Source organism: Chlorocebus sabaeus, chromosome 8 (genome assembly GCF_047675955.1).
Source record: "Chlorocebus sabaeus isolate Y175 chromosome 8, mChlSab1.0.hap1, whole genome shotgun sequence".
Classification (NCBI taxonomy): Eukaryota; Metazoa; Chordata; class Mammalia; order Primates; family Cercopithecidae; genus Chlorocebus; species Chlorocebus sabaeus.
Genome location: NC_132911.1, coordinates 67,251,508 through 67,278,525, shown reverse-complemented (window position 1 = coordinate 67,278,525; position 27,018 = coordinate 67,251,508). Strand labels below are relative to the sequence as shown.

Genomic DNA, 27,018 nt, shown 5'->3' with positions numbered 1-27,018 from the left:
GCGTGCGAGGCCGGAGGCCGCCCTGCCAGGCTGGAGGGTGGTTGTGGGTTGGGCAGCGGCCGCAGAGGCGGGGTCGAGGGTGGCGCGGGGCGCGCGCTTTTCCCGGGTGCTCGGGTAGCTGCGGCCGCAGCGGCGGCGGAGGGCATGGCAGAGGCGCGGTCCCAGCCCTCGAGGGGGCCGCAGCTCAACGCGCTACCGGACCACTCGCCGTTGCTGCAGCCGGGCCTGGCGGAGCTGCGGCGCCGGGCCCGGGAAGCTGGCGTCCCGCTCGCGCCGCTGCCGCTCACCGACTCCTTCCTGCTGCGGTTCCTGCGCGCCCGGGATTTCGATCTGGACCTGGCCTGGAGGGTAAGCGTGCGTGCCCCGGGCGCTCGGCAGTGCGCACCTCACCCGCCCAGTCCCCTCTCCCACGACCCCGGATCCCCGACCCGTGCCAAAGCCCAAGGTGCAGGCAGGACCCTGGCAGGTAATGCGCGGGTAACCACCTGGCGTGGGCGCTGAGGCTGTATGTGTTACGAGAATCCGGCGCTGGTCCTTCCAGTTTCTCTGGGTCATGGAAACCAGAAACCTAGAAAGTGTTTTAGCGGTGGGATAATGGCCCATTTGATCTCAAGCCTGGGGAACGCCTGCGCTAGATGCGTCTCCTGAAGCTACAAAGTTTGGGGGAAATGCCTTCCTCTCTCTGTAGGAAAGCTTGTGGTACAAAACAAAGTAACAGCTTAGAAGTTCGAAGCTCAGATTTATCACACGTGACCAGATTACGTGTAGCGGGGAAAATGAAATTGCTGGTAAAACTGAAGTTCTGAAGCCATATAGTAGCAACATAGTATTATTACTAGTAACACTTAAGTGTCAAGACAGTAAAACAACCCACTATACTTTGAGTCTGGGTTGTAGTCGGGCAGTTCCTTTGTGTTTCTGGTTTGTTACAGCTCATTGAAAGAAGAGGTGATGGAAAGATAAGGATTAGAAAGAGGGATGCGAACTTGAGTTCTATCACTTTAGGTTCAGCATCCTTATCTGTTAAATAATGATGGAAATGCCTGTCTCATTGATTGTGAAGATTGAACATTAACCAGTTTAACAGAACAAGCTGTGCCCAGCACAGTGCCTGGCACACAGTAAGCATTTAGCAGTTGGACCAGATCTAGCCCTTTCTCTAATTGGCTTGTTCAGTGTCACACAGCTGCCTAGCAGGAAAGACATTATAGTACAAAATTCCAGTGTGTCTCAGTATGAGGTTTTTGAGGGTTTCTCTTGTTTGTTTTAGAGTGAAAGCAAGTTTATTAAGAATGTAAAGAAACAAAATAATGGCTACTCCATAGAGACAGAGCAGCCTGAGGTTGTTTTTAACTTAAGTAAAATTATGGTAAAAATAATCTAGATAACACAAAATCCTAAAACGTGAAAAACAAGTTTCTAACACTAACTTTCTAAAGGAAAAAAGCTCCCTACCTCAAACTTTAGTTTGTCAGTCACATACCCAGAGGCTGGTTAGTGTTACTCATTTATCTTTTTAGACAGCCTGATCTTGCACAAACATGTTTGTGTGTGATTTCTATTTTGTCTTTCTTTCCTGTCTTTGCAGCCATCCCATATCAACTGGTATACTTCCATCTTACTCTTTATTGGGCTGCTGTTATTCTACTGTATGGATATAGCAGACTACATTAAAATTTATGTAACCTGTTATTGGACTTAGGGCTTATTGCTCTTCATTCCTTCATTCAACAATTATTTTTTGGACTCTATGATTTGCCTAGTCGTACACAAGTTGCAGTCAACAAGGCGGCTTGGTTTCTTCCATCACTGACTGGGCATGCTTCATGTCCTTATACTTTGTGCATAAATAGGAATATAAACTTACAGGATAAATTCAACCAGTGAAATTGCTGGGTGAAATTAGATGTGTATTTTTCAGTGTTGAGTAATATAGCAAAGTGTCTTCCAAAGAGTTTTCAGTGCCTTCCAAAGGTCGCAGTGGCTCAGACCTGCAATCCCAGCACTTTGGGAGGCTGAGGATGGTGGATCAATTTTGCCCAGGAGATCACGAACAACCTGCGCAACGTGATGAAACCTCATCTCTACAAAAAATAATAAAAATTAGCCAGGTGTGGTGGCACATGCATGTAATCCCAGCTACTTGGGAGGCTGAGGTGGGAGAATCACTTGATCCAGGAGGTGGAGGTTGCAGAGAGCTGAGATTGTGCCATTGCACGACAGCCTGGACAACAGAGTGAGGCCCTGTTTCAAAGAAAGAGAAAGAAAGAAAGAAAGAAAGAGAGAGAGAGAGAGAGAGAGGGGAAGGAAGGAAGGAAGGAAGGAAGGAAGGAAGGAAGGAAGGAAGGAAGGAAGGAAAGAAGGAAGGAAGGAAGGATCTCCATCACTCGTCACTTTGATATTACATGATTTTGCCTTTTCCTCCATAACCCACACTGTATTACCAAACATGTTTTGTGTATAAACCTGCTAGAAAAGATATACTTTTTCATTGTTATTATAATATGCATTTATTTAATTATAAGTGTGATTAATAATTTTTATATACATGTAAAATTTCAAAATTTCCAGTTAACTGAAAATGGCCTGTGTTTACTTTTGTTCATTCTTTTACTATTATACTTTAAGTTTTAGGGTACAAGTGCACAACATTCAGGTTTGATGCATAGGTGTACGTGTGCCATGTTGGTTTGCTGCACTCATCAACTCATCATTTACATTAGATATTTCTCCTAATGCTATCCCTCCCCCAGTTCCCCTCCCTCCAACAGGCCCTGGTATGTGATGTTCCCCACCCTGTGTCCAAGTGTTCTTATTGTTCAGTTCCCACCTATGAGTGAGAACATGCAATGTTTGGTTTTCTGTCTTTGTGATACTTTGCTGAGATAGATGGTTTCCAGCTTCATCCATGTCCCTGCAAAGGACATGAACTCATCCTTTTTTATGGCTGCATAGTATTCCATGGTGTATATGTGCCACATTTTCTTAATTCAGTCTATCATTGATGGACATTTGGGTTGGTTCCAAGTCTTTGCTATTGTGAATAGTGCCACAATAAATATACTTGTGCGTGTGTCTTTATAGTAGCATGATTTATAATCCTTTGGGTATCTACCCAGTAATGGGATTGCTGGGATAAATGGTATTTCTAGTTCTAGATCCTTGAAGAATCACCACACTGTCTTCCACAATGGTTAAACTAATTTACACTCCCACCAACAGTGTAAAAGTGTTCCTATTTCTCCACATCCTCTCCAGCATCTGTTGTTTCCTGACTTTTCAATGATCGCCATTCTAAGTGGCATGAGATGGTATCTCATTGTGGTTTTGATTTGCATTTCTCTGATGGCCAGTGATGATGAGAATTTCTTCATGTGTCTGTTGGCTGCATAATGTCTTCTTTTGAGAAGTGTCTGTTCATATCCTTTACCCACTTTTTGATGGGGTTGTTTTTCTCGTAAATTTGTTTAAATTCCTTGCAGATTCTGGATATTAGACCTTTGTCAGATGGGTAGATTTCTAGAATTTTCTCCCATTCTGTAGGTTGCCTCTTCACTCTGATGGTAGTTTCTTGTGCTGTACAGAAGCTCTTTAGTTTAATTAGATCCCATTTGTCGATTTTGGCTTTTGTTGACATTGCTTTTGGTGTTTTAGTCATGAAGTCCTTGCCCATGCCTATGTCCTGAATTGTATTGCCTAGGTTTTTTCTAGAGTTTTTAAGTCTTTTAAAAACATTTTAAAAGTCTAACATTTAAGTCTTTAATCCATCTTGAATTAATTTTTGTATAAAGTTTAAGAAAGGGATCCAGTTTCAGCTTTCTACATATGGCTAGCCAGTTTTCCCAGCACCATTTATTAAATAGGGAATCCTTTCCTCATTTCTTGTTTTTGTCAGGTTTGTCAAAGATCAGATGGCTGTAGATATGTGGTGTTATTTCTCAGGCCTCTGTTCTGTTCCATTGGTCTGTTTAACTGTTTTGGTACCAGTACCATGCTGTTTTGGTTACTGTAGCCTTGTAGTATAGTTTGAAGTCAGGTAGCGTGATGCCTCCAGCTTTGTTCTTTTTGCTTAGGATTGTCTTGGCAATGCGGGATCTTTTTTGGTTCCATATGAACTTTATAGTAGGTTTTTCCAATTCTGTTAAGAAAGGCATTGGTAACTTGATGGGGATGGCATTGAATCTGTAAACTACCTTGGGCAGTATGGCCATTTTCATGATATTGTTTCTTCCTATCCATGAGCATGGAATGTTCTTCCGTTTGTTTGTGTCCTCTTTTATTTCGTTGAGCAGTGGTTTGTAGTACTCCTTGAAGAGGTCCTTCACATCCCTTGTAAGTTGGATTCCTAGGTATTTTATTCTCTTTGTAGCAATTGTGAATGGGAGTTCTCTCATGATTTGGCTCTCTGTCTGTTATTGGTATATAGAAATGCTTGTGAGTTTTGCACATTGATTATATATCCTGAGACTTTGCTGAAGTTGCTTATCAGCTTAAGGAGATTTTGGGTTGAGATGATGGGGCTTTCTAAATATACAATCAAGTCTTCTGCAAACAGGGACAATATGACTTCCTCATTTACTAATTGAATACCCTTTATTTCTTTCTCCTGCCTGAGTGCCCTGGCCAGAACTTCCAACACTATGTTGAATGGCAGGGGTGAGAGAGGGCATCCTTGTGCCTGTTTTCAAAGGAAATGCTTCCAGTTTTTGCCCATTCAGTATGATATAGGCTGTGGGTCTGCAATAAATACCTCTTCTTATTTTGAGATACATTCCATCAACATCTAGTTTTTTGACAGTCTTTAGCATGAAGGGCTGTTGAATTTTGTCAAAGACCTTTTCTGCATCTATTGAGATAATCATGTGGTTTTTGTCGTTGCTTCTGTTTATGTGATGGATTACGTTTATTGATTTGCGTATGTTGAACCAGGCTTGTATCCCAGGGATGAAGCCCTCTTGGTCATGTTGGATAAGCTTTTTGATGTGCTGCTGGATTTGGTTTGCCAGTATTTTATTGAGAATTTTTGCATCGATGTTCATCAGGCATATTGGTCTAAAATTTTCTTTTTTTGTTGTGTCTCTGCCAGCCTTTGGTAGCAGGATGATGCTGGCCTCATAAAGTGAGTTAGTGAGGATCCCCTCTTTTTCTATTGATTGGAATAGTTTCAGAAGGAATGGTACCAACTCCTCTTTGTACCACTGGTAGAATTTGTCTGTTAATCTGTCTGGTCCTTTTTTTGGTTGGTAGGCTATTAATTATTGCCTCAATTTCAGAGCCTGTTATTGGTCTATTCAGAGATTCAGCTTCTTCTTGGTTTAGTCTTGGGAAGGTGTATGTGTCCAGGAACTTATCCATTTCTTCTAGATTTTCCAGTTTATTTGAGTAAAGGTGTTTATAGTATTCTCTGATGGTAGTTTGTATTTATGTGGGATCGGTGGTGATATCCCCTTGATCATTTTTTATTGTGTCTATTTGATTCTTCTCTCTTTTCTTCTTTATTAGTCTTGCTAGCGCTCTATCAATTTTGTTGATCTTTCCAAAAAACCAGCTCCTGGATTCATTGATTTTTTGAAGGGTTTTTTGTGTCTCTATCTCTTTCAGTTCTGCTCTGAGCTTAGTTATTTCTTGCCTTCTACTAGCTTTTGAATTTGTTTGCTCTTGCATCTCTAGCTCTTTTAATTGTGATGTTAGGGTGTCGATTTGAGATCTTTCCTGCTTTCTCTTGTGGGCATTTAGTGCTATAAATTTCCCTCTACACACTGCTTTAAATTTGTCCCAGATTCTGGTACATTGTGTCTTTGTTCTTATTGGTTTCAAAGAACATCTTTATTTCTGCCTTCATTTCCTTATTTACCCAATAGTCATTCAGGAGTAGGTGGTTCAGTTTCCATGTAGTTGTGCAGTTTTGAGTGAGTTTCTTAATCCTGAGTTCTAATTTGATTGCACTGTGATATGAGAGACAGTTTGTTGTGATTTCTGTTCTTTTGCATTTGCCGAGGAGTGCTTTACTTCCAATTATGTGGTCAATTTTAGAATAAATGTGACGTGGTGCTGAGAAGAATGTATATTCTGTTGATTTGGGGTGGAGAGTTCTCTAGATGTCTATTAGGTCTGCTTGGTGCAGAACTGAGTTCAAGTCCTGGATATCCTTGTTAACCTTCTGTCTCGTTGATCTGTCTAATATTGACAGTGGGGTGTTAAAGTCTCCCATTATTATTGTGTAGGAGTCTAAGTCTCTTTGTAGGTCTCTAAGGACTTGCTTTATGAATTTGGGTGCTTCTGTATTGGGTGCTTATATATTTAGGATGTTAGCTCTTCTTGTAGAATTGATCCCTTTACCATTATATAATGGCCTTCTTTGTCTCTTTTGATCTTTGTTGGTTTAAAGTCTGTTTTATCAGAGACTAGGATTGCAACCTCTGCCTTTTTTTGTTTGTTTGTTTGTTTGTTTTGCTTTCCACGTGCTTGGTAGATCTTCCTCCATTCCTTTATGTATGTATTTATTTATTTATTTATTTATTTATTTTTGAGATAGAGTCCTGCTCTGTTGCCTAGGCTGGAGTACAGTGGCACGATCTTGGCTCACTGCAAGCTCCACCTCCTGGGTTTACGCCATTCTCCTGCCTCAGCCTCCCGAGTAGCTAGGACTACAGGCGCCCGCCACCACGCCTGGCTAATTTTTTGTATTTTCAGTAGAGACAAGGTTTCACCATGTTAGCCAGGATGGTCTCAATCTCCTGACCTCATGATCCACCTGCCTCGGCCTCCCAAAGTGCTGGGATTACAGGCGTGAGCCACCGCGCCCCGCCTTCCATTCCTTTATTCTGAGCCTATATGTGTCTCTGCATGTGAGATGGGTCTCCTGAATATAGCACACTGATGGGTCTTGACTATCCAATTTGCCAGTCTGTGTCTTTTAATTGGGGCATTTAGCCCATTTACATTTAAGGTTAATATTGTTATGTGTGAACTCGATTCTGTCATTATGATGTTAGCTGGTTATTTTGCCCATTAATTGATGCAGTTTCTTCATGGCATCGATGGTCTCTACAATGTGGCATGTTTTTCAGTGACAGATCCTGGTTGTTCCTTTCCACGTTTAGTGTTTCCTTCAGGGGTTTTTGTAAGGCAGGCCTGGTGGTGACAAATCTCTCAGCTTGTCTGTAAAGGATTTTATTTCTCCTTCACTTATGAAGCTTAGTTTGGCTGGATATGAAATTCTGGGTTGAAATTCTTTTCTTTAAGAATGTTGAATATTGGCCCCACTGTCTTCTGGCTTGTAGGGTTTCTGTCGAGAGATCTGCTGTTAGTCTGATGGGCTTCCCTTTGTGGGTAACCGGACCTTTCTCCCTGCCTGCCCTTAACATTTCTTCCTTCATTTCAATCTTGGTGAATCTGACAATTATGTGTCTTGGGGTTGCTCTTCTTGAGGAGTATCTTTCTGGTGTTCTCTGTATTTCCTGAATTTGAATGTTGGTCTGCCTTGCTAGGTTGGGGAAATTCTCCTGGATAATATCCTGAAGAGTGTTTTCCAGCTTGGTTCCATTCTCCCCATCACTTTCAGGTGCACCTATCAAAAGTAGATTTGGTCTTTTCACATAGTCCCATATTTCTTGAAGTCTTTGTTCGTTTCTTTTTGCTCTTTTTCCTCTAACCTTGTCTTCTCGCTTTCATTAATTTGATTTTCAATCACTGATACCCTTTCTTCCACTTGATCAAATCAGCTATTGAAGCTCGTGTATACGTCATGAAGTTTTCGTGCCATGTTTTTCAGTTCCATCAGGTCATTTAAGGTCTTCTCTACACTGTTTATTCTAGTTAACCATTAGTCTAACCTTTTTTTCTAGGTTTTTAGCTTCCTTGCGATGGGTTTGAACATGTTCCTTTGGCTCAGAGAAGTGTGTTATTACTGACCTTCTGAAGCCTACTTCTGTCAACTCGTCAAAGTCATTCTCTGTCTGGCTTTGTTCCATTGCTGGCAAGGAGCTGTGATCCTTTGTAGGAGAAGAGGTGCTTTGGTTTTTAGATTTTTCAGTTTTTCTGCTCTGGTTTCTCCCCGTCTTTGTGGTTTTTTCTACCTTTGGTCTTTGACATTCATGACCTACAGGTTGAGTTTTGGTGTGGATGTACTTTTTGTTGATGTTGGTGCTATTCCTTTCTGTTTGTTAGTTTTCCTTCTAACAGCCAGATCTCCCAGCTACAGGTCTGTTGGAGTTTGCTGGAGGTCCACTCCAGACCCTGTTTGCCTGTGTATGACCAGTGGAGGCTGCAGAATAGCAAATATTGAACAATAGCAAACATTGTTACCTGATCCTTCCTCTGGAAGCTTCATCCCAGAGGGGCCTATATGAGGTATCTGTCGGCTCCTACTGGGAAGTGTCTCCCAGTTAGGCTACAGAGGGGTTAGGGACCTACTTGAGGAAGCAGTGTGTCCATTCTCAGAGCATAAACACTGTGCTGGGGGAACCACTCTTCTCTTCAGAACTGTCAGACAGCAACGTTTAAGTCTGCAGAAGCAGTCTGCTGTCTTTTGTTCAGCTATGCCCTGCCCACAGAGGTGGAGTCTATAGAGGCCATAGGGCTTGTTGAGCTGTGGTGGGCTCCACCCAGTTTGAGCTTTTGGCCTGCTTAGTTTACCTACTCAAGCCTCAGCAATGGCGGATGCCCCTCCCCGAGCCAGGCTGCCACTTTGAAGTTAGATCTCAGCTTGCTGTGCTAGTAGTGAGCAAGGCTCCATGCGCATGGAACCCCCCCCCGAGCCATGCACAGGAGAGAATCTCCTTGTCTGTGGTTGCTAAGACCTTGGGAAAGCATAGTATTTGGGTGGGCATGTCCCTTTTTCCAGGTACAGTCTCTCACGGCTTCCCTTGGCTAGGAAAGGGAAATCCCCCAGCCCCTTGCACTTCCCAGGTGAGGCAATGCCCCACCTTGCTTCAGCTCACCCTCTGTGGGCCGCACCCACTGTCCAACCAGTCCCAATGAGATGAACCGGGTACCTTAGTTGGAAATGCAGAAATCACCTGTCTTCTGCATTGATCACACTGGGAGCTGCAGACCAGAGCTGTTCCTATTCAGCCATCTTATAATGGATCCCATTTTTATGTTTTACTGATTTGTAAAGTATTTTAATGTATTTTAGGCCTTTGTCCTTGATTTTTGTCTGTTATGTTACTTATATTTTTTCTGTGCAGAATTTTAAATTTTAATGTAATCAAATGAATTGATTTTATTAGTCTTTGATTGCCTTTGGGTTTTATAATCTCTTCTCTTGTCCAAAAGTTTTTCTAGTTATTTATGTCTTATCTTTTTTATGTTGGAGTCTTTGATCTATTGAGATTTGTTTTTATGTTAGGAGTAAAATAGGAATCCAGCTTTATTTATTTTCATTTTTTAGATGTCTATATAAGTATCCCAATATCATGAGTAATAAAGTAATATGTACTAGTAACTACTGAATATGAAAACACAATCTCAGGTCCTATGAAGAATGAAGCTTAAATAAGGCGTTAAACATATATATGTTTAGAGATAACTAACAATAAAACATGTTTAACTTACTGATTTCCTTTTAGCTGCTTTTAAAAAAGTAACATTTAAACAGAAAAATAAAATTGACCCTCAGCCCCTGGGACATATATATTTTTTTCTGTATTCCTTAAATAAGGAATTGTTTTCGTTGCACTATGCCCTTGAGGAATTAGCTAGCAGGACTGTGTCTAAATCCACTGGATAGAAATCAAGTTTCTGTCTGTGAACTCTTTGTCTTGCTTTTCTGCCAACTGGAAAGGAAAAGGAAAGGGTAAGAGTGCAAAACTTTTTTTTCATTTTCCTCTGCAATAGCACTTAATTCAACTCTAACTTCTTCATTCATAATACAGAAGCCCTATGGTTTTTGTATAAAGAAAGCTTGATAAGTGCTTCAGTCACAATGAAATTTCTCATTATTCTAGTTTTTGTATTTGAAGTTATAATGAATTAGTAAGGTTTTATTATATAATCCTAATAGCTAATGTGCTTATAGGACGCAACATACTTTGCTAAGTAGGGTTTTCATGGATTATCTTTTATTATTTTCTCATTTTGGGAGAAACAGATATAAAGAGTAAGTACCTTTTCTGAAATTATGTAGCTATTATGTGTTGAAGCAGGGATTTGAACTTGGGTGGGGCTCAGGAGAGAGCCTGTGCTCTCAAATACACTGCACTTGCCTCTTCTGTTTAAAACAGCAAACATATAAAACAGATAACCATTCACTTCTCAACATATAAAACAGATAACCATTCACTTCTCTGCCTGTTCTACATAGTCTCATGAATTCCTTCTATCAAGTGATAGCCCAGTTCCTTATACTTTTGTTCCATATGATAAGCTTTTTATGCTATAATTATCTTTATGGTTTTCCCAAAGCTTTCAAAATTCCATAGATTCTCCCTGCTAATTTCTCTCTAAATGCAGCTTCTTTTATAAAATTTTTCACATCATGTGTCCATTTCAGTTTCTACTCTGCTCCTGATAGTTATTGCCCTTGAACAAATGTGTAACTTCTCAGAGTTTTACTTTACTTTTTTTTTTGAGACAGAGTCTTGCTCTGTTGCCAGGCTGGAGCGCATCGGCACGATCTCAGCTCAGATAACTGCAACCTTCGCCTCCCAGTTTCAAGTGATTCTCCTGCCTCAACCTCCTGATCATGCGCCACCACACCCAGCTAATTTTTGTAGTTTTAGAGATGAGGTTTCACCATGTTGGCCAGGATGGTCTTGATTTCTTGACCTCGTGATGCATCCACTTTGGCTTCCCAAAGTGCTGGGATTACAGGCGTGAGCCACTGCACCTGGTTGGAGCGTTACTTTTCTTATTCTTATAATGCCACAACTGTAGCTACTTCTCAGGGTGGTGGTGAGGAGGAATTCAAATGATGGCATTAGACCCTATAAAAGTGCTCCAAATATGGTGGTTCTTATTTTGCTTCAAAGTACATGAAACATGTAAGAAGAAACCTACTCCATTACAAAACATAGTTAACCCATAACATTTTAAATGTTTATTTACTTCTAATAATTGCAAAACAGACACCTTCCAATAATGAATATTTATTTTTAGCCACTTCTTTGTTGTTGTTGTGGACATAGGGTGATTTGTTTGAGAATTGCTCAGTAGCAGTTCATTTACATAATTTATTTATGACAACTGTACTGTGAATTTATCTATCAGTGGATAAGTAACGACCAAAGATCCAGGTTTAGATCTTTCAGTTTGCAAAAATTGTGCCAGATAGTGATTTGTGCCTCTACATAGAAGTCAGTTTTTCAAGTGTGTGGATCCAGTTGGTTTACTCATGACTTAATTTATTATTTCATTCAACACGTGTTGTTATCTCCTGAGTGTGCAGCACTCTGCAGAGATGAATAAGCTGAGCACCCTGCCACTATTAAACCTAAATCATCCCTTCTAATGAAGCCACGACTTTTATCATTCCACAGGAAAAAAAAAAAACATTTCTATATAGTTACCAATATGCTGCCTCTAGCATTTTACTTGAATTGGAATGAAAAAGACTTTTTATCTCTGAGGAAACTATCAGAAAAGTAAACAGCATTGTAGAATGCTGTTAACAGTTATTCTGGTACCCCCTAAGACTGGAGGAGGAAGAGAAATTCACCTTATAGAGTAGAATGAAGATATTAGGATCCACAATGTGCCTGTTGTTCTCACTGCTTTTGGAAACTGCTATTTAGGTCACCAATTATTTCTTCGTTGGCAAATTGACTTTTTTCTTTCTTACTTCTCTCTTGCATTTAACTCTTAGCAACATTCTCTCTTTTTTTAAAGTTAAGAAAAGTTTATTAAATACAGAAATGAAATAGAGGGAGACAGACAGAGAGAGAAAGAGAGGGAGATAAATCAGAGATGGGGATGAGGGGGAGCAGAGCAACACAGATGGCACTGTCTTCCCTCTCCTGTACCAGTGCTGGTTCTCTTAAGGTCCACCCAGTTTCTCTCTTCCTCCAGCCATTCCCAGCCATTGACATTTTCCAAGGCTCAACATTTTCCTCTCTAGTTTTTGTTGTTTGTAGTTTCTCCACCAGATCATTGCTGTTTTTGTGGTTATAGTTACCTTGTTTATTCCAGTGACTCTCAAATATAAATTCTGTCCTTTTTTTTGCATTGCAGTTTCACGTTGTTAATAGGTCTTTTTAAACTCAAAACAAATATATTGTAACTTGTGAAAAATTGAGAGTGCCAAAAATCATAAAGAGGAAAATTAAAATATAAACATAATAATTTTTGAATACATAATTTGCTTTAGTATTTTCCACAATATGCTGGCGGTGTTCGTATTATTTGCATATGCGATTAGACATTTCTGGTGGTTCTTTTGGAAAGAAAGAAAGTGGGATTTCTTCAAACCATATTTTGACAAGATCCAATACCCAAGCATACTGCTACTGGGCTCTTCTAACTCATTTGATTGATTTCTATACTTCCTTATTTCAAAAAATACCAAAGGTGGTGTTTCAGTTCTCTATTGCTAAGTAACAAGTCACTCCAAGAATAAGTGGCTTAAAACACAATGATTTATTTGTTTTTGATATCACCAGTTTGCGCAGGGCTCAGTGGGAGTGGTTCATCTCTGTTCCACATGGCATTAGATGGGAACTTGGCTGAAGTCACACTATCCAGGATGGCCTCTCAACCTCCATTCCTCTCTCCACATGAACTGCTATCATTCAGTAATCTCACATAGTGTCTGGATCCCAAATAGTAAATTCAGAAGGTACCAGGCTTCTTAAAGCTTGGCCCACGAAATGTCACTTCTGCCAATTGATATTAGATCAAAGCGAGGTGGAAGGCCAGCCTAGATTCAAGGGGAGGGAAGCAAATAGATGCCACCTCTTAATGGGAAGAATGGTGCATGGGTATATCAGGAGGGGAGGAATTGGTGGGCTGTCTTTGGAGAAATGCCATGGGTGGTGGATGAAAATTGCTCAGCTCTGAATTTGTGATAAACCCCGGTCACCTCAGATCCTTGATAAAGGGAACTTCCAGTTTTCACAGCTAAAAAGATACCCCAGATTAAACTCTTGACATAATGGATGGCAAAGTTTATACACAATGCCAAAGCTTTTCTTTCATTTTTACAAAATCCTTACCATGTATGCCATTTGTAGACAATTTTAATTTTATTTTTCAGTTACTACAAAACTATTATAAGTGGAGAGCAGAATGTCCAGAAATAAGTGCAGATCTACACCCTAGAAGTATCATTGGCCTCCTAAAGGCTGGCTACCATGGAGTCCTGAGATCCAGGGATCCTACCGGCAGCAAAGTTCTTATTTACAGAATTGGTAAGTCATATACAACTCTTCTTTTTTTCTCCTCTCCTCCAGTTCAGTTCTGTTCCCTCCCCTCTCTTCTCTCTTTTTTCCATTTCTTCCTTGAATACCATATGGAGAGCTTCAAAGCATTCATCTTTAGGAATTTGGGCTTTAATTTAAAATTTTAGGTTTTAACTTAGGTTAATTTAGGTCTTAATGTCCCCCAAATATAATAACACTTTGGCAGTTGTGAGAAAATTAACAGATACAAGTGAAAATCCTAGTTCCATTCTTCCATGCAGTCAACTGTACAAGATAAGAAGAAAGGAAAATAGTGACAATAAATAGTATGAGAATATTTTTAAAAATCATGGAATAGTGTTTCAAAAATGCTTAGTGGGAAGTACAAATAAGAATTCTGAACTATTGGCTGGGCATGGTGGCTCATGCCTGTAATCCCAGCTGAGGTCAGGAGTTTGAGACCAACCTGGCCAACATGGTGAAACCCCGTGTCTACTAAAAATACAAAAATTAGCCGGGTTTGGTGGTGCATGCCTGTAATCCCAGCTACTTGGAAGGCCGAGGCAGGAGGATCACATGAACCTGGGAGGCAGAGGTTGCAGTGAGCCAATTGCGCCGTTGCAGTCCAGCCTGGGCAAAAGAGCAAGAGTCTGTCTCAAACAAATGAATGAACAAAAAACAACCAGAATTCTGGGCTATAATGTAAACTCCATGAGATTATGGATTTTATCTGCTCTGTTTACTGGTGTATTCCAAGCACTGAAAACATGGTCTGGTACTTGGTAGGCAGTCACTAAATATTTGTGGAATGAGTGAGTGAATGACTAGTTCGAAAATGCCCCAGGCCGAGGAGCAAGAGGCTCATTCTCTTGGGTGGAGGAGGGTACAGAGGAAAGGCAACTCCTCTGGGAGCTGTTGCAAATACTGTATTCCATTAACTCCTGTTTATTCTCATTGCATCCCCCTTTTTTCTATTAGGTGTTGCTAGTGTTTCTTGTAGATTGGTGTCTTAGTGTATTCCGGCCACTATAACAAAATGCCATAGACTGGATGACTTATACAAACAGAATTCTATTTCTCACAGTTCTGGAGGCTGGGAAGTCCAAGATCAAGGCACTGGCAGATTTGGTGTTTGGTGAGGGCTGCTACCTGGTTCCTAGGTGATATCTCTCACTTTAACCTCACATATTGGAAGGGAAAAGGCGTCTCTCTTGGGATTCATAAGGGAAGTAATCCTATTCATGAGGGTTCCATCCTCATGACCTCATCATCTCACAAAGGCCCCACCTCTTACTACCATCACGTTGGGAGTCAGAATTTCAGCATATGACTGTTGAGGGGACGCAAACATTCAGACCATAGCAGTTGGTGACCTATAACTTCTGTCCTCCTTCAGACCTGTGTGTGATTAAAAATGACAGGCACAGGAGAAGGACTCACACTATTCCCAGAATTTCTCATGACCCAGTTGGAAGGACAAAGATAAACTATCATTTCATGACCAGAATTTTTGAATCATGATTTTACAGAAATATCTATATCTTTAAAGATTTAAACTATTTAAAGATTTAAAATATTTAAATATTTGCATTTCTTGCCTTCTTATAGATAAGATACCTGCCTATAACTCAACTGCTTGCTATACTGCAAGAAGATACTGTATTTAATTTTTGAAAGGATATTGGAAGATGGAGTAAAATTATTTGGGGCTGTTTTTTATTTTTTATTTTTGTGTGCTAGCTTAAGTGTCAAATAAAATTGAGTTAATCATGAAATCCCATATATAAAATAGACATCATGATCTTTCTGTTCTTTCATTGCTGCACTAGTGTCAGAGGAAATTGAATGAGCTCACAGCAATGAAGTTCCTTGAGCTATTTAGGGGTAGTCTTGCCAGATTTAACAAGGTACCTATGTTTTATTTAGAAAATAAACCTATATGTTATAAAATTAAAGGATGCCCAGTTACATTTGAATTTCAGATAGACAACAAATAGTGTTTTTAAGTATGTATGGAGCATCCTTACGTTAAAAATTATATACTGGTTATCTGAAATTCAACTTTAATTGGGTGTTGTATATTTTACCTGGTAACTTTACTCAGGGGTCCAAGAACCATAAAACTGAAACCTGCCGCTAATTATTTCTGTAAATGTCTTGGCTCTGCATTGCCTGGCTAGATTTTATTGTTTCTAGTTTGTTCATAAACTGACTAAGGCAGGTGAAGAAGTAAAAGTGACACCTTGATAGTGAGAAAGCAGATGTGCAGATTTGATCATAAATACCTTAACACTGAACCAGTAGGGATATTTTCTGGGCCTCGTGTAGCACATTAATTTAGAAGTATATTGTTTAACTCAAGAGATTTGAAAATCAAGAAAACGTAATTTAATGATGGTCAGAACAAGAAGGTATGTTGCAAATCTCCTGTATATTCTGTTATTCTAAGATGAAAGGGAGAAACTCAGAAAGTTTTATGAGTAAAATGAAAACTTTTCTAAATTTAATTGAATTAATAGGAGGAGTTAAAGAAGGAAATCTGTGGTGGAGCTTTTTGATAGAACTTTAGCATAACCACTTCTAGATACCATCTCTGTGTAGTAAAAGCAATGAGAAAATGCACACAGCCCTTTCCTCCATGCGGGCCGGGCAACCCAAGGTGAAGCTAAGTTTTGACCTTTATCAGCCAACATACTGGAGGATATAATTTTATGTCTTTTGAGATTCCATAGTATACTACAGCAGCAAAAGTAAAATTTAACAGTGAGTGTGAAGTTTTGACTGTGGCTTAGTTCTTGTGAATACAGGTTCTGGAGCATGTGACCTGGATTGGAATCTCAGCTCTGCTACATTCTAGCTGTGTGAAACACTATGTAGCTGTAACTGCATTTTCTCATCTGTAAAACGGGCATAGTGAAAAGCTATCACATAGGGTTGCTGTAAGCATGAAATCAATCAATCAGTCTGTCTATCTAAAATATAACAAGAACATTACCTGGTACATAAAAGCACTCAATACATGTGAAGTAGATACTGGAGAAGGGATTCAAAATATAAGGTATATTTTTCTTTGGTATATTTTTCTTTTGCCTCAATGGAGCTTAAATTCTAGCCAGCACTGTACCACAGAACTTTCTATGATGATGAAACTGTTCTACAGTAGCCACTATTCTCATGTGGCTATTGAGCGCTGAAATGTGACTACTGCAACTAAGAAACAGATTTTTTTTTTTTTTTTCTTCTAAGCTAGGATCTTGCTCTGCCACCTGGGCTAGAGTGCAGTGACACAATCATAGCTCACTGCAACCTTGAACTCCTGGGCTCAAGTGATCCTCCTGCTTCAGCTTTTGGAGTAGCTGGGACTAGAGGCATGTGCTACCACACCCAGTCGGTTATTTTATTTTTAGTTTTTAGAGATGCGTTCTCACTATGTTGCCCAGGATGGTCTCACTCCTGGCCTCAAGCAATCCTCCCCTATCAGACCCACAAAGTGCTGGGGTTCTAGGCATGAACCACTGCACCCGGTGAAACTAAATTTTTAATTTAAATTTGAATGGCCACACATGGCTAATGGCTACTTTATTAGCCAGTGTACGTCAAACAATTATGTTGGTTGGTTCAGAACTTAGGATATTAACTATTTTTTTGATTGGCAAACTTCGTTTGTTCTGCTTGTTTTTTTTTATCATTATTGTATTCAGCCGGTGTCTGAAGTTAGTATAGTATTTTTGATCTGGGTTACCTGTGGGTTGATTATTCAAATTCTTATGAGAAATCTGAGGTTTGGTTTTTTTTGTTGTTGTTGTTTTGTTTTTTGTTGTTTTGAGACAGAGTCTTGTTCTGTTGCCCAGGCTGGAGAGCAGTGGGCCACCTCAACTCACTGCAACCTCCACCTCCCGAGTTCAAGCGATTCTCCTGCCTCAGCTTTCCAAGTAACTGGGACTACAGGCGTGTGCCACTATGCTCAGCTAATTTTGTATTTTTAGTAAAGACGAAGTTTCACCATGTTGGCCAGGCTGGTCTTGAACTCCTGGCCTCAAGTGATCTGCCCACCTTGGCCTCCCAAAGTGCTGGGATCAGAGGCGTGAGCCACCATACCCGGCCAGAAATTTGAGACTTTTAAAATAACACACCTCCTAAAGGATCCATTAATATGACAGAAAATAAAAATTAAAAAATAACAATCGCATTGTGCCTTCTTAGGAATATTTCTGTTTATTCTTTCTTTTTCTAGATCTTCAACTTTTCTCTTGCTACTACATGCTCCCAGTTATCATTTAAATCAGTTAATGACCAGTCACCGAAAACAAAACAAAAACTCTTTGTTTCCGCAAAACTCTCCATCCTTCTCCATTTCCTTACATCCATCTCCCCCTCTTCTTGTTCTCAGCCAGACTCCTTTTGTTAGCTATGTCCACCATCCACATTTTCTCACAGTTCTTCCTCAGCCCACCCTAGTTTGATTTCACTCCCATCCCTGCTGAAATGAACATAACCAACCTTCAGTGACTTTCTTTTCACCACGTCTAATGGACGGGTTTAGTCCTATTTCACTTAACCTCTCAACACAGTGAATCACTTCCTCTTTCTTGAAAAATCCTCTTCCCTTGGCTTCTCTGATGCCATGTCCGCCTGGTGTTTTCCTCTGACCTCACTGGCTGCTCCTCCTTAATCTCTTTTGCTGGCATCTTCTCTTTTATTCATCCTTTAAACTCTGAATTTTTTTAGGACATTGGCCTCAGCATTTTCTTCTCTCTGCTTTGATAGAGAAAAACATAGCTCTGAGACAATCCCAGATTGTCTCATATGGATCATCATATAGGCACAAACAACCCCCAGATTTGTATCTTCACTCCCACCTTTTCCTTGAGGATCCCGACCCACACAACTAGCTCCTATTCCAGCTGCACCCAGTTGGATGTCTCACAGTCACCATTTTAACATGTCCATACTTATGATCTTTTCCACCCAAACACGTCTCTTATCTCAATAAATGGCACCACGTGTACACCATGGAATACTACACAGCCATAAAACGAATGAAATTATGTCCTTTGCAGCAACATGGATGCAGCTGGAGGCCATTATCTTTAGTGAATTAAGACAGGAACAGAAAACCAAATACCACACGTTCTCACTTATAAGTAGGAGCTAAACACTGGATATATATGACTTAAAGATGGGAACAGTAGACACTGGAGACGACAAGAGAGGAGAGGGAAGGAGGGGAGCAAGGGTTGAAAAACTAACTATTGGGTACTATGCTCACATACCTGGGTGACAAGATCATCTATACCTGAAACCTCAGCATCATGCAGTATACCATGGTAACAAACCTGCACATGCACCTCCTGAATCTAAAAAAGAGTTGAAAATAAATAAATAAATGGTGTTACCATTCTATCCAGTTCCCCATGCCAGAAACTTTGTTTGTTTGCTTGAAAATTTACTATTACTTAGTTAAGATTTTTTTTTTTTTTTTTCTTTTTCATTCATCCTGTCGGGCACTTCAGTCTGAAGACTTACATGTTTTTTTCAGCTTTGGAGAACTTTTCTCTATTGCTATGATTCCTCTCTCCTTTGTTCTCTGTTACTGCCTTCTAGAACTTTTATTAGTTGGATGTTGAAACTCCTGGATCCAGCTGCATGTGTTTCTTACCTTTTTATTCATACATGTGAACTCTTGGCTCTTTTGTGCCAAATTTGAGAGAATTCTTCAACTTAATCTTCCAAACCATTTTTCCTTGATCGGCTCTGTCTTTTCCAGCATTTATCCCATCAATGAATTTTTTTTAAAAACTTATCTTTTTATTTCTAAGATCTCAACTGAGTCTTTTTAATAATAGCCTGTTCTTGTAATAACTTACAGTATTCTCCCCACCTCCTGCTGAAACTATTATGCTTCTTTAAAAAAATTCTTAAATTTTTTTTTTTTTTTTTACAGACTGGTTCTTGCTATGCTGCCCTGATTGGACTTGAACTCCTGGGCTTCAGTGTCCCCCTGCCCCCAGTTCAACCACCCTAGTAGCTGGAAATAAGGCACCTACCACGGCACCTGCACCTGGCTTCTATTATGTTTTTAAGTGTCTCCTGCTTTCTTATTTTCTCGAGTTGATGCCTTTGTCTATTGAGTTTGGCTTCCCTCTCTCTCTCTCTGTGTATGAATGTGTTTAATATTCCAATTTTTAAGAAATAGATGTCTTTTAAAAAAGATTATCTGCTTGTCTATCCATTACTGTCATTTCTGCATGGCGTGACCTGTCCCGGGGGTGGTGGGAAGGGGTGAGATGAATGAACAAGAATCTCAGTAACTCCTCTCTTAGCACAGGTACTCCCTGTTTTTCTTTGGTGTAGGCAGCCACCTAAGTGCTTCCCTGGCTCTTCTTTCCCAAGCCCTCACTTCCTGCTCTAGCCTACAGGGACATGACTCTGCAATGTGCTACTTGCCACTGGAAGGCTGTCAGAGGATCAACTTGCCTGTCTGTTTCCTCATGCATTTCTCTTAGCCACCTCTTTAGTTACTATGGAGCCCTAATTGCTCTTTATAATCCAGGCCCTTGCTTTTCCATTTCCAACACCTCTGAGCTTGGAGCATACACAATGGCGTTCCCATCTTTATGTGAGGTTGTAACTTCATCTTGCAGTCAAATTCATCCCGCATCCATTCCTTTTTCCCCCATACTCTTTAAAAGTCATTCTTTGCTAGAATTTGAGGAGGGAGGGAGAAGCAGGCACATGTTCTTGTACCCCAGTTGGATTTATTATTCAATTCATGATCTTTGTAGATGCTTTTATTTCAACTGATCTTTTAAGTCTAAAATGAATTAATCTCCCTTTGGAAATCTTTCTGATTTTTTATACAATGCTAAGATATGATATGCTTTGTTTTTTTAGCACACTGGGACCCCAAAGTTTTTACAGCTTATGATGTATTTCGAGTAAGTCTAATCACATCTGAGCTTATTGTACGGGAGGTAGAAACTCAGCGGAATGGAATCAAGGCTATCTTTGATCTGGAAGGCTGGCAGTTTTCTCATGCTTTTCAAATCACTCCATCTGTAGCCAAGAAGATTGCTGCTGTACTTACGGTAAATGTGTATTTTAGCTATCAGGCATAATACTTCCAAATTATAGTTTTAAATTTTGTTATATATTAGACAAAGAGAAGCAAAAGTACATTTATTAGAAATTTAAGTACAATTTTGGAAATGATATGTGGAATTCAATAATGCTAAGAGGAAGTAAAATCTTATTAGTTTATAAAAGAAAAAATGTTGCAACAAACTGCAAAAATATGTTCAAATTAGTAACGAGCGGATTTATGCATCTTAATATGTGGTGACTTTATCTTTTCATCGTTAAAATATTTTTCCTAAATTAAAAATTGATTAAAAAATATATAAGCAATGGCACAATAAGATGTCACATAAGTCTTGGTAGGTATATATTGATATCGTTTTTTTCAAAAGGTTTTTAAAGTGGTCATCATTTTTAACTCAGTAATTCTATTTCTGGGAAACTAGCTAAGGAATAATCTTTAATATATTAAAGATTGCATATAATAGCTTACTATGTGCCAGGTACTTTGCTAAGTGTTTCAAATGCATTATCTTTTAATATCCACACTGAGCCTATGACATATGACTGACTATTGTATTTTCCCACCTTGCAATTAATAAACTATATCCGAGAAGTGACATAGCGATGCCCAGGCACACACAGTTTGTCAGTAGTGAAGTGAGAATTCCAGCCCAGGTCATCTGAATGTAAAAGTTGTGCTTATAGCCACCACTTCTCCTATACATAAAGACAGTTACTGCAGCATCAATTTCAGTAAAGAAGTAAAATGAAATAAAATAAAATAAATAGTTTATTAGTCCAGAAAATAGAAACATGGTTACTTAAGAAATGGTACATTCATTTGATGGATTCTTGCAACAATAATAAAACATGATATTTGCAAAAGCTGTATTGTATCAGTGGAACACAGTGGGTTGAAAATTATTTAGACAGCATATTAGCAATTATGTTTAAAATTATGCATAGAAGGGATTTGGAAGGACAATCCCCAAATTAATAATACACCTCTGAAAGCGATGCATGGAAAAAATAAAAGAACTTCACATAAAAGAACCTTGGAATGAAAGGTCTCTGTATTAATAATACAACTTGTAGGTAGGAAAACTATCCTCTTCCTTCAACTCTTAACTTTGTAAACTTTCTAAATAAGCCTATATTACTGTGATGCTAAAGACGTATACCAATGTCAGAGTTTAAAAGTATGTGTTTATTGTGCTAGTCTTTCAATATTTGTGAATTTTTTTCTCAAAATAAACATTTTTGGGGAAAAAATTAAATGTAAATTTCCAAAGGACTCATTGGTTTGTTAAAAGAACATCTATATGTGATGGGAAAGGAATTTTCTGGTGAAAGTGTGCAGATATTTCGTAAAATACTTTGCCAAATCTATAAGGAGAAACCTTTTTAGAGATCTTTTCTTAATCTAGTGACAGTAAACTGTAAGTCACACTTTTGTGTTGTTGGAATAAATAATTTTGAAGATAAAATCACACTTTAGATATTTCTGTAAGTTTCGCAAGTGTTCAAAGAAGAGACTTGACATTAGGTATCAGATTGTAATATTTATGTTTTATTAAGATTTTTTTATTTTCAAAAGGATTCATTTCCATTGAAAGTTCGTGGCATCCATTTGATAAATGAACCAGTAATTTTCCATGCTGTCTTTTCCATGATCAAACCATTCCTGACTGAAAAAATTAAGGAACGGGTGAGTAAAGCATATTCAAGTTTGTGTTCCTCTACACCAAACATTCCAACCCTTTTTAATTTAAGGATTGCTTTATTATCTTTCCTCGTACCTGCCCATCCATGTCGTTAGCCCAATATTTTGAATATTTATCTAACAAGTCAACTAAAAAAAAGTAAATTAAAATTTAGTTTTAATTTCTAAAAATGAGGCATATTGGTTGTAAGACTGTGGGGTAACTGGGCTTTTCATACACTGCCGGTAGGAATGCTTAATGGTATATTCCTATAGAGGGCAGTGTGGCAAAGACATCAAAATCGCTGTCTTGAATTACCTGTACATAAACAAAATTACATATATTAGAGGAGCCACAGCAGCAGAAGACTGAAAACCGGCAAGTGTTCACCATTAGGGCATTGGTTAAATAAATATCGACACAACAGAAAACAACGAGATTGCAGGATGTTTTGTAAACTGAGGTAAGCAAAATGTGGAATAGTGTTTATGGCATGCTACGTTTTGTATACAAAGGGGAGAAATAAGAATATATTTCATACATTTACCTTAAAAGGATATACAAAAAGTAATATAAGTGGATATCTATAGGGAACAAGAGAAGAGGTGTGAACTACAGTAGATGAGAATAGGTTTGGGAGCAAGATCTCTCACTGTGTATCTTTTATCTTGTTTTGATTTGTAACCATGTGAATTTATTATTAACGCAAATAAAAATAAACATTTTTCTTAAACAGTGAAGCCTAATTAACAGTTTCAGTGTAACTGAGAACTACAGTAACTGAGGTATATGACAATGTCACCCTAGTTAGAGCAAAGATACTGGATTTTTTTTTTTTTTTTTTTACCTACCCTATGGAGCCTTATCTCAGAAAAAAACATCTCATATCTCTTAGACTTTTTGAAATATTGAAAATAGAGTATGTGTTCTCAAGAATGGCAACCATTCTTCTAAATTAATCTGTAAAGAAGAATTTTTAGAGCATCTATTTAGACAAACATTGGCATCATCTAACGCCTTGAACACAAAACAGTTTGTAAAGGCTTTAACAATTTAAATCTAAAAAATTACTGAGATGTCAGCAGTGATAATATAAACTGTAATAACACATTTGGAATTTTAAGAAAAGATGTTCTTTCATATTAAGAAAATATAACATCTTATACCTGGTCAGAAAGTTATGCCCCTCGAGCTTCTTTAGAGGTTGTCTAGTGGATATTTCTGTTTGTCTTCAGGAACCACCCTTAAGTTGCCTGCTTTAGCAAAGATGGCCATTTTCAGCTACTTTTTATTCTAGTATTTTTATACAAATCAACTTTTTTGTTTGTCTTTTTCTATCTTCAGTGTAACTTGATAATAGTTGGTTTCCCTCTGTTTAATTCTTAGAGAGTTAAAAATAGCTATTTCTAGTTTGCATTATATTTTAGATAAAAACAAAAACAAGAATAAACTGAACCTAAGAAATAGGAGAATATGGAGAAAAAAGAAAGAAAAGTAAAAAGTTGAGAAGTTAGGGGAAGGATGTCGGCAAAAGTTAGTTGACATGAAACAGACTTGCCAAAATAGGGAGAAAAAACTCTGATCCAGCCACTTTTTTCCTTTTCAACTTTTTGGCAATGCCCCATACTTTTTTTTTTTTTTTTGTGGGTACATTTCTTTTTTTTAATTATTATTATACTTTAAGTTCTAGGGTACATGTGCATAACGTGCAGGTTTGTTACATATGTATACTTGTGCCGTGTTGGTGTGCTGCACCCATCAACTCGTCAGCACCCATCAACTCGTCATTTACATCAGGTATAACTCCCAGTGCAATCCCTCCCCTCTCCCCCCTCCCCATGATAGGCCCCGGTGTGTGATGTCCCCCTTCCCAAGTCCAAGTGATCTCATTGTTCAGTTCCCACCTATGAGTGAGAACATGCGGTGTTTGGTTTTCTGTTTTTGTGATAGTTTGCTAAGAATGATGGTTCTTATTATGGTTCTTATTATTATGGTTCTTATTATTTTGCCGCTTCCTGAGGAGACAGAATTTCTTCTCAATTAACTGATAATATTTCACATATTTCAGAAAAAAATTAAAGATTGGCTTTGTGAGTTTCCTAAGTGAGTATAGGAAACTCATTTCATCCATCAAGCTTCATACCCTGGCACATAGTAGGTGCTTATTAAATGATTGTTGAATTCATAGAGGAACATTTTGCCCTAGAAAGTGGAAAAAGCTTATTTATTTATTTTAGCAGGTGTGTGCTTTTGGTTCAAGTTTCTATGGCTTTCTCTTAACTTCAGGACATTCTATGATCAATTTTTATACTTTAAAATATTTGAAAAGTTAAGGTTCTCAACCGTCATAATTGTCTTTTCATATTTTTAAAAAATTTTGACTTCTTTTTTTTTTTTTTTTAAGACAGGGTCTCACTTTGTGCAGTGGCACGATCTCGGCTCACTGCAACCTCCACTTCCTGGGTTCAAGCAGTCCTCCTGCCTCAGCCCACCACGTAGCTGGGACTACAGTCCCACACCACCATGCCCAGCTAATTTTTGTATTTTTTTTGTACCAACCATGTTGCCCAGGCTGGTGTTGAACTCCTGAGGTCAAGCAATCCACCTGCCTTGGTCTCTCAAAGTGCTGGGATTACAGGCATGAGCCACTGCACCCGGCTGTCTCTTAACTTTATACCAGCCAACAGTATCCATCAACTGTACCATATAAATTGTTTCTCATAGACCTAATTGTGTGCTCAGATATATGCTTCTACTTAATATGAATTGGTACCAACTAGTACATTTTTATTATCTATAGACTAGTCCCAAGATATTAGTTTGGTAAGAATCACTTGCAAATAAGGGAATAGAATTTATAAAATTACTTTAGTTGGTCTTTAAAAATTTACTTATGGAAGAGGAAAATGACTCTTTTATAAATTTTATGGAGTTATAAGAATGCAAATCCAAGAAAGAGTAAGATTATTAGATCCACAGTAACACAACCTAAACATAAGTAAAATTATTAGATTCATAACCAGAGGAATAAAGGATGTAGTATCTATTTATACTTTCCTATTTTAGAAGTTATTAGAATACCTGGTTTTATGAGGTTGATTTTCCACTGGAAATGCATCTAATGAGGATTCCTTCTAAAATGTTTTGGCTATTTCAGATTCATATGCATGGGAACAACTACAAACAAAGCTTGCTTCGGCGTTTCCCAGACATTCTTCCTCTGGAATATGGTGGTGAAGAATTCTCCATGGAGGACATTTGTCAGGAATGGACACATTTTATAATGAAATCTGAAGATTATCTCAGCAGCATTTCTGAGAGCGTTCAATGAGAAGTTATTTCACGTGAATGGCTTCCTAATTAAAAACATGAGTGATATCCAACCTGGTTAAATGAATGAAAGAAAAGGAGCAAATCTTTTAAACTAATGCTTGCCTGATCTTTAAAAATGTAGAAATCTTCTGACATGAGGAACACAAGTGTTTGGAAAGATTTTTTACTTTTTAAATGCTTTTTTTCTCTACTTTTGAAGTAATTAAATGGCAGTACATTTTAAGGGCATACAAATTGGCGATTTTGTGCTTGGAAGAGAACATGAAAGTTATTACTAAAGTAGCCGTTCATGTGCATCTTTGTATGTTTCTAGAAAATTATATTTTTAAAAAGTTCTCTGATTATGTTAGTTTAGAAATAAATTTAGAAATATTCCACGTAAAAATATTCGCACAAGTCAGCTGATGATAAAAAAATTAACACTTATTTTAAGTGGATGTCAGATTAAATTATAATTCATTATGATTAAAATCTGAATAGAGTTTTATAGTTATTCCTGTGGGCCAGCAAGACATTTCATCTCAGGGAAATTTTATGTTAGTATATTAACACGATAGAAACTTTTTTTTTTTTTTTTTTTTTTTCAGACAGAGTCTTGCTGTGTCCCCCAGGCTGGAGTGCAGTGGTGCAATCTCAGTTCACTGCAACCTCTGCTAGGATTACAGGTGCACACCACCACTCCTGGCTAAGTTTTGTATTTTTACATAGAGATGGAGTTTTGCCATGTTGGTCAAGCTGGTCTCAAACTCCTGAATTCAAGTAATTTGCCTGCTTCGGCCTCCCAAAGTACTGGGATTACAGTCGTGAGCCATCACGCCTGGCCACAATAGAAATTTTCAACTGAGGAGTCTATATACCATACTACTTTGTGTGGCATCTTTAGGTCTCTATGAAATCATTCATGTTGATGTCATTGATTAACAAAAATAATTTAGAAAATACATCAGGCACAGTTGATGGCTTCTCAATATCTGTTTTGCATTTTTAAACAAATCAAAAATGTAATTTTAACTTTTGCTTTTGGCTATTCTTATGACTACACAGAAAGGGATGGAATCATATTTAATTGTCTTATACATGAACTGTTTTTAGTTAAAAATAGCATAACTACACAAAGGAAAGGAACTGTTTATATTTTAAAAAATTACTGTCAATTACATCTGGTATTTTTCAGATTATGCATAAAATAATATGAGTTTGACTATTGTATCAGAATATTTTAATCAAATCCTGCAATTTATATTAACTTAAAAAAAAACATCTGGTAGAGGCTGGGCGTGGTGGCTCAAACCTGTAATCCCAGCACTTTGGGAGGCCGAGGCAGGATGATTGCTTGAGTGCAGGAGTTGTAGACCAGCCTGGGCAACACAGGGAAACCCTGTCTCTATTTTAAAAATAAATAAATAACTGGTAAAGACATACTGTTTGTACTGCAGTTTATAATATTTCATTTATTAAGAAAGATATCATCTCAGCTTTATATTCAACATAGCTCTCAATTTATGACATAATTTTTATACTTTTTATAAGTATTTTATAATTTCTTAATTTTGTTATAAACTTGA

The 27,018-nt window shown here is 38.3% G+C and overlaps 1 protein-coding gene across 3 annotated transcripts; it reads left to right on the top strand.

Moving 5' to 3' along the window:
* TTPA (alpha tocopherol transfer protein) lies at positions 1 to 26,004 on the top strand. Of its 3 annotated transcripts, XM_073018652.1 has the most exons (6): positions 93 to 348; positions 13,193 to 13,346; positions 17,169 to 17,285; positions 20,232 to 20,425; positions 22,015 to 22,125; positions 25,278 to 26,004. In XM_073018652.1, the coding sequence occupies exons 1-6, from the start codon at positions 145 to 147 to the stop codon at positions 25,449 to 25,451; spliced, it is 954 nt and encodes a 317-aa protein (XP_072874753.1). In that variant the 5' UTR covers positions 93 to 144; the 3' UTR covers positions 25,452 to 26,004. The 3 variants fall into 3 exon arrangements, with proteins under 3 accessions (XP_072874752.1, XP_072874753.1, XP_072874751.1); XM_073018651.1 differs by lacking the exons at positions 17,169 to 17,285; positions 25,278 to 26,004 and adding an exon at positions 24,525 to 24,710 and having other exon boundaries at positions 1 to 348; XM_073018650.1 differs by lacking the exons at positions 17,169 to 17,285; positions 20,232 to 20,425; positions 22,015 to 22,125 and having other exon boundaries at positions 25,278 to 25,440.
* Positions 26,005 to 27,018: the final 1,014 nt, after the last annotated feature.